Source organism: Ceratosolen solmsi, unplaced genomic scaffold, assembly GCF_000503995.2.
Source record: "Ceratosolen solmsi marchali unplaced genomic scaffold, CerSol_1.0 scaffold32, whole genome shotgun sequence".
NCBI lineage: Eukaryota > Metazoa > Arthropoda > Insecta > Hymenoptera > Agaonidae > Ceratosolen > Ceratosolen solmsi.
Window position 1 is genome coordinate 58,604 of NW_011948469.1, and position 8,992 is coordinate 67,595.

The 8,992-nt window shown below is 25.7% G+C and overlaps 2 protein-coding genes across 3 annotated transcripts in view; one reads left to right on the forward strand and one right to left on the reverse strand.

Annotated features, from left to right (window-relative positions):
• Positions 1-729: 729 nt before the first annotated feature.
• LOC105366964 (L-aminoadipate-semialdehyde dehydrogenase-phosphopantetheinyl transferase) lies at positions 730-1,574 on the forward strand (the record flags this gene model as incomplete). Its single annotated transcript, XM_011505579.1, has 1 exon — positions 730-1,574. A coding segment is annotated over exon 1 (819 nt), but the record flags the coding sequence as incomplete, so codon positions are not given.
• Positions 1,575-4,785: 3,211 nt separating this feature from the next.
• Positions 4,786-8,992, reverse strand: part of SpdS (Spermidine Synthase) — a 29,122-nt gene continuing 24,915 nt past the window's right edge. The window contains exon 4 of one of the 2 annotated variants that reach the window (XM_011505582.1): positions 4,786-4,834. In XM_011505582.1, coding sequence (XP_011503884.1) covers positions 4,823-4,834 — 12 coding nt within the window. In that variant the 3' untranslated portion in view covers positions 4,786-4,822. Of the gene's footprint in view, positions 4,835-6,931; positions 7,115-8,992 lie in introns of those variants that run through there. The other variant, XM_011505580.1, reaches the window with a different exon arrangement.

Here is an 8,992-nt window from a genome sequence, read left to right on the forward strand (position 1 = left end):
GACAAAATAATAAATTTAATAAAGAAACACTAATATTTGAAAACAATCTTTAAAAAGCTGAGTCTTACTGTTAACATTTGTTAAGCTAATTGCTAATATGTTGCTAATATAAATTTTATTATAAATATAGAAACTTATTGTAAATTTTTGAGGTTTTTCTATTTTTACATTACTTCTTCATTCCTAATTTTGTAGAATTTTATTAGAACTTTTAATAAAATTTTTGTTAAATTCTTTAAAGTTTGTGTCTAAATTTACTCTAAATACTTAACATTATTTAAAAATGGATTAATTTTATATTTTGTTAAAATCAAATAAATCAATTTACAACGTTCATGGATAGAAAGATGCATTAAAATAAGTTTTCGAATTTCTATCAAATTTGGCTCGAAAAAAATATTCAAAAATTTATTTTCTGTAACTATATATTTGAATTGATATACTTTGTAAAAAGAATTCCTATAGTAAAAATTTTCATATTGTTTAATGCGCAAGCGTGTCACGCCATTGACTTTAGAAAACCATCAGTTACTCTAAAATTGACATACATTATTACGGATTTCAGTTCATTTCATAGATATTTTGATCAATGGACATGCAAATACGTGTGGTATATTTGTAATCATATTAATATCATAATCATAATGTAATTTTATACGGATTTTTTCACAAGAAATGTTATTGATAGATTTATGAATTTTTTTTAAAATAATTTATATTTCTGGATTTTTTATTAATTTTTACAGAAACAAAATATGACAAGTATAAGGTGGGCATTCAATACATCAAGGTGGGAGCCTTCAGAATCGGAATTTTTATTAGCGTCATCATGTTTACAAATTGAAGAAAAAAATCGAATTGACAAACTTGTTTTTAAAAAAGATGTTAAAGCATCATTAATTGGAAGACTAATGATTAGAAAATTTATTAGTGATACCACTGGAATGCCATATAACTCTATAGAATTGTTTAGAGATACTAATAACAAACCAAAATATGTTACCAATTCTAAAACTCCAATTGTCAGTTTTAATATTTCTCATCATGGTTCTTATACTGTTCTTGCTGGAGAAATTAAACAAACAAATATTGGTGTTGATGTTATGAAACTTGAATATAATGGAGGCAAAAGTGTAAATGAATTTTTCAGAATTATGAATAAACATTTTTCAGAATTAGAATGGAATAAAATTAGAGGTACATTACAAACATCTGAACAAAATAAAATTGTAAATTTCTGCAGAAATTGGGCTTTAAAGGAAAGTTATGTTAAAGCAATTGGAACAGGATTAACAGTAAATTTAAGTAAAATAATTTTTGATATCCATTCCAAATTGGAACAAGACCAGATAATAACAAATACTATGTTATGTATTAATAATAAAATACAGCCATGGACCTTTGAAGAATCATTATTAGATTCATTTCATTGTGTTGTAGTTGCTTTAGAACAACAAAATTATGTTCCTCAATCATCGAATAATTTTATTTTTAAAAAATTAAATCTTAATCAAATCCTACAAAATGCAATTCCCTTGTTACCGCAAGATTTTGAGTATTGTAAAAGATATTTCTTAAAAAATTCAAATTAGTATATTAGATTGTTGTATGTATAAAAAAATGTTCATCTGAATTATTTGCATATAATTATAAATAATTTCTTATTATATTATTGTAAACTGTAAATATTATAATATATTTAAACTAGAATAATGAATGTTGGCAAAAATATCAAATCATTTTAAGTTAATTATTACATTACTGAAAAATAAAAAAATATTTGATTGAATAATTGAAAAATCAATTATATACTTTATATATTTTGTTTCTTTAAGTCTAAATTGGATGATGTATTTTTATATTATATTGATATGTGTATTTAATATAATATTCATATGATGTGTATATATTAAGATACTAAATAATTTATTTTTCATTTATTACAATATACAAAAAACTATTTTTATAACATAAATGTATGTTATTTTTTTGTAAGAATAAAAAAAAATTAAAACCAATGCTTTATTACATAAAAATAAGACATATCTTAATCTTCAATATATTTTCCAAATTTCCATTAATTAATTTAGTTAATGTACTTTGTTAAAGGTATTTAGAATGTAATTCGTTGTGAAAGTAAGAAGATATTTTTTTTTAAATGCAAAGTACCCTTCATTCTCTATTTCTGTATTCATAAATGTATGTTACGAAAAATCACATGTATTGAAGTCATGTTACAATTTAATTGTCCAATATGCATATAAAATTAATGTGATGTTTCTATTATTTTCATTTCAACAACTGATTTGTAACATAATCTATTACATCTTACACAGCGTAATATCAGCGTTCTGATACAGAATCTCTAACACATTGAATAATATGATTGATAATAATGATGAATAATAATATATGAAAAATTTACAAATATTTTTATTATACTATTTTAATATAATTAAATCAATTAATTAGTGAAAATAACATAGTATAAAAAACAATGGTTTATAGGTTTCGATAAATATCAACGTTATATTATTAATCTAGCAATTGTTAAATAACAAAAGAATTATGATATTGCATACTAGGTATAAAGCTTCTTGATACAAACATTCTAGCATACGAAATATTGTACAAAAATGTTTAAACGTAAATCTCTTTAGTTACAAAATATTTATTTAACTATATATCCTAAATTATTTCCAACACCATTCTAATTTAAAAATCTCAAAAACTAGTTGAATAATATTCTTAAATCAACCATCATAGATTTATATATATATATATATTATATATATATATATATATTGTAGATATCTAACTTTACATTAATTAGAAATTTTGTAAAAATAAAATTTTAACGTAATTCTTATAAAAGTTGTAGCTATTTTTTGTTTATTAAACTACAATCAACTTTGAAAATATATTCAAATTAATCAAAAATAAATCTAGGTTTTTGTATTTATTAATATTCTATAGTAACTAAACATATGAAAAATCTCGAGTAAATTTTTTTATTTCATATTGAATACTTTTCAACTTGAGCGTGTTTTTATTAACGTAGTAAATTAATTTTATTAAATTACTGTTATAAACTAATTTTCACTATATTATTAATTATTAGATCTTCACCAATTAGTTTTATCGTTTGTATTACTTCAAATTAATTACATAATATTATTTTAATTTGTTTAAAGTACCAATTATGGCAGACAAAATAAAGAGACCTGATGTTCCCATGATTTTATAACTATGAAATCATTTAAATTTTCCTGATATTATTCCATATTTGGTTTTATAAATTTTTACTATATTTTTTAATAATCCATCCAATAAATATTTTCACTTTACTTGAATATTTCATAAATCTATGATTATTTTGAATATATAATTATATTTTAAATTGATAAACAATTATCTTTCTTTATCATAATGCTAAATGATACTATTATTAAAGATTAATTTAGGTTGATGAATTTAGGTGTTTTAAATATAGAAGAATTTAGACAGACTATCAAATAACAGTTTATTTGTTAGATTGTTTAAGATAACGTAATATAATCTTGTAATAACAAATTCATTTTAATTATAGGACACCGAAGACCTCATACAATACATTTAATTTGAGATCAATAAAGATTCCAATTGTCTAAGTAGCTATTTACAACATTGAATGTTGTTTTTCTAAGAGTAAATGTGAGTAATTAAAATGTATATTTAAGTATAAAATTGCATAATCTATGTTGAAAGAAATTTGTAATGGACTAAAGCAATTAATTAATTTTTTATAAAAGTATAGGATTTATACTTTATAAATATTTATGAATATATGAATTTGCATTATTATAAGTTCAGTACCTGTGAATACGATATCTATATAGTCAGTTACTAACAAAGCAGAAAGCAACGAACGAATGAATAAAAAGAAATAAATAAAGTAAATGTATGAACAAAATGTTAAGAGTATTGATGATATAAAATGCAATCAAGGTATTGATTTTTTCATCCCTTTTATAAGTAGTATCTTTGACATCCTTTAATCGCGCCAAACCATATATACATTGATGAAGTGATATATTTTTTTGACTAATAATTACAATTCTACTGTTATTGAAGAATTTGTTCAAAGAGAGACCGCTTTAAACTTAACAAAACTAATTAAGTTGAGGATTTTTAAAATATTTCTGATCTTAAATGTGTAATATAAATTATGTACTTATAGATAGAAGTTTTTGAGCATTCTTTATTTCAAGGGTCGTCTCAATATAATAAAATGAATGAGAAAAAAATTGCTAATTTGAGATATATTTAACATTATATTATTTACAGTGTTCGATTTTTAAGCTCTGAAGAACTTGATGCAAATGTATTTATAGTCGATTATTTTATAAACCGTTGTCTGGCCTTGACAATGTAATTGAGCGTGTTGCGTCTCTTGTCTAATGTCGTGGAGGAACCTACATTCTCCAGCGTGTTCGCCTGCGAGAGCGTATTGCGTCACCTGTGACGATTGTATGGAGGTGAATGTACGTTCTCAGAATTGTTAGTCAGAGAGCTTACTCTATCACCTTTATCGACTCTTTGAATATAAGTTATATGAAACTTAATTTGTGCGTAAGTGAGTAGCTTATTTAAAATATTATAAAGAGATGTTCCTTGTAAACTACCGACAAGGTATGTTGATTTTGCTGCGTGGCTGGCGTGCCCCTTTTGATTACGATTCCAACTGGCTTCACTGTTAAATCACTACCTTATCTTACTGATTCCTTTTAATAATGTACGTGTATCTTAGGTTGGTTGCCGAAAATGCGGCCACGTGTCGTCGTCACAGTATATACTAAAACACCAAGTGGTAGTAACAGTTGTTTAAACGAGAGTTAGAATTACAATGAGCTTATAAGCCTTTTGAATACGCGCACGAAAACCGTAGGCTTGATCGTTCCATGGCGGCTTTGCTGAGGGCAAACCGAAACCCGTGCCATGGCTTCTACTGGTAGAGGGTTAGATCGGTTCAATGTGGTCGGGTCACGGCAAGAGGTTTGTAGGAAGCGCAGTTCAGTAAGATGGAGCTTCAGCAAGAAGTGTTTAGCAAAAGAGCGAGGCACGTCGCGTGCTTGCCTAATATATCCACACGGCGGCTCACTTAGTTGGCAACAACTGGAATATTACATGAGGCGCAGAAAGAAAAGTCTAGATGTTTCGAGAATTCGACGAAAGAAAAAATAAGGCGTAATAACGTTTGAGAATTTCGGGCAATGTTATTACCTGAAGACCATTTAACATTGCGGGCCATTTGAAACCAAAACATAACAAGTATACGAAAATTCTCGTCCAGGATGTTTACAGAAATCTGAGATCTAAAGGTCCGGCGATCTCTATTGATTTTTGTAAATATTTTTTTATAATTTTTATGTTGTTACTTTATATCTTTAACCTCTATTCTTTCTTTTTTTTAAATTTTAGAATCCATCATATATATTATTATTAATAATTTTAAGTTATTATTATTAATGAATATTCTTTTAATAAATAAAAATCAGTTTTATATTAAAATATATAAATATTTCCTACTTACAATATACTATTATTAAGAACATTTTAATGTAAATTAAAAATCATTAAAAATGTATTGTGTAAAATATACTAAATAACTCTTTAAGTACTTTTCTATTAGATTGAATACGTGCCAAACAAAATAAAATTAAAATTTTATGGAAAAGTTTGCAATAAATTTTAGTTACATTTACTTTAATAAATTTACTTAATTTATTAAATTAATTTGCAAATTTGTATGACAACTAAATTTATATAATGATAAACTGATTACAGTGGCCACCGATGCACTTTCGACGCAGCTTGTTTATACGAGAATATTTAAGGAGCTGCACATGACGCTCTCGTCCTCTGACTAGTTCAATCAAGCAATCATCAAGATTAAATTATTGTTCTACAAGTCAACGCCATTTACACAGAGATCGCCTTCAATTCACACAAATCGCCATCCTACAAGTGAAACACCACTTACATAGAGGTCACCTCCAATACACAACGATCTATCCACACACGTAAGCTACGCTATTACACACGTCCTTACGTACCATCAATACAACTGAGATCGACTCCACACACGTAAACTACGCTATTACACACGTTCTTACGAATCACTAACACACGTCTCCGTGAACTAAGTAAGCAGCAATACCCAAACCACGGCATCATTGCCATTCATCTGTGACGTCACACACCAACGCCACTACCCAGGCCTCTCCAGCGCATCGGTAGCGGCAATCGGTGGCGTCAATCACGCGCCACACTCAAGAATACACTTATAAGATTATCATCAGTCACATCACCTGAAGAAACTCTCACCCATTCATTGTATCATTCATTCTATCCCACCTTAATAGACTACTGATTATTTATTATATCATTATATTCAATAAAGGGAAAACCAACTCATACAAAGGCAGAATTATTGCATTGTCCATTCCACTTGCCAGCAAGCCTCCCTTCACCATCTCAGGGAAGCGTTGTAGTTTGATCTCAGACAGTTACTAAATATATCTTGTGTAATATAATAACTATGTTAATTGTTAAAATAATTAAAATTTTTATAAAATAAAATAATTTATCCTTATTTTACTAGTATGGGAAATTCATATAATTAAACATAGTGAATTTTATATTTTACATGTTTTCTTTAATTATAAATAGACACTTTTTTCATTAACATGTAGTTCTAGATTTAGTACAAAGTATCAATTTATATTTTTAATAATTGTTTGATATCTTCTATAATGTAAACCCAATTTAAAATATTTGAGGTAAAGTATTTGATTGATTTATTCAAATTTTTATAAGGGATTAAAGATTTTTACCAATATATTAATAATAAATATAACTATTCATTATATAATAAATTGGTAAATTATTTTTAAAAGAACAAATTTGTTTTTATATATCTTTTTACATAATACTCTCAAATTAAAAATTCCTTTTCTATAAATCTAGGTAATTCAAAACATGCACGATGAATCTTATCGCTGTAATACAGTAGGCCCATTTTATTAAGTTCATCATCTGTAAATAATGTTACAGGTTCTTGGAAGTTAGTTTCCTGAAATTAAATAATTTAGTAAATATATTGTTAAAACTCTCAAACTCTTTTGTTAAATAATTTCTAATTTTTATACTAATAATATTGAATCGTATATTTATACTTAATTTTTGTAAAATACTTCAAACTCATTTATTTTTAACATATTAATAACATTTAGAAATATATTTTTTAACATTGTAAATGTTTTAGGTACTTCTTAATTTTCTGATCAAAATTTAAATTCAAAGTAAAATTTTATTAAGACAGCATTATTGTTTTATAATTTATACTATGTATGAAAAATCTATGTATAAACTAAATAATAACTTGTTATTATGGCATTTTCAATGTAGAATTTAGCTACAGTTATTATTATCTATATATTAAGAAGTTCAACATCAGATTTATTAATAAAGAACAGTAATGAATAGAATATTGAAGAACGAACAATAAAATATCTAATAATATATTAATAAAACAAATGAATTTCATTAACGTTTTAACAAAATATAATATATATGATTATAAATATGATACTGAAGAGAATTTTCTTTCAAAATAAAAAGTGTGTAAAAATACAATAATTTCTAATGAAGAATTAAAATAAATTCATATTGTGGTTATCATTAAATACATATGTAAAAGACCAATCTCTTAAATAAGTACATAAAAAAATTGAATATTTAAGAAAATCAATACATACAAATAAAAACATAATCACTATCCATATCAGTTAATGGCAAATAAAAAAATATATGAAAAAGCCTTCACAGCCTTATGAATTATGTAAATTTTTTATATTTCTATGAATAGCATGACTTAGTATTGCAATGTATTACATAAATTTATATTTGTTAAAATTTTATCTACATATTTTTACTATATAATATTATAACTATAAATAAAATATTATTACTTGTTCATTATTTATTGACAGGCGAATTAAATTTATATTAAGAAATTATTCAAAACTGGTTGATATAAATTACAAAATTCATTTAAAATTGTTATACAATATAAAAAAGTTTAAAATGGCTCATTTAATTTTTCCATAAATTTATAATTATTTTATCACAAAAAATTAAAATTTAGTTAATAGAAAATTAGAAAAATTCTTTATTATTATGTATATTATTAATACTCATTAATTTCAAAATTTCATAAAAAATGAATATATGATTTTATACCATTGCTAGTTTTAAATATGAACATAAAAATTTATATATGTATAGAAACAGAATTTTTAAACTTATTTTATATATTTATTAAACAACATGAAAATTCAAAAATAATTTGATATTAATACAATGATTACATTTGTACGGATACACCAAAATATAAATGTGGGTAAAGATAATAGTTTATTTATTAGATTAGAAAAATAATAATTATGAATATCCTGATATGTGAGACACAAAAATAATAGTAATATTCTGTATCTTAAATATCCTACAAGGCCAATGAACTTTTTCCAATTTCTACATCTCAGTTAATTAAAGTTTATAGATGTTCGGGATTGAAGCAGTCCCATGAATTTCAAACAAAAGAAAGGTCATTTACGCAGTCCGGCGTACCGCATGTGCGCCTAGACTGACCGCGCGTGCAGCAAGGCTGGCCACCACGTGCGCCTAGGCTGATCCGCACGTGCGGACCGAGGCGGGCACTCGAGAAAATGTTTACAAACAAAACTCGGCAAGTCCGAGTAAGTTTACGATTTGAAATATTATTTACTCCCAGCACTCACAAAAAAGGGACGCCTTCGAAACTTCTAGAAGCTTCGTTTTCTCACGCCAAAGGAAAATTTCTGGAAGGGACGCGCATCGACACTGTTGCCGGCGCTGAAGACGCCGCATGCACATTTAAGCGCAACGCGCCATGAGGCGACGCTCATTCGTA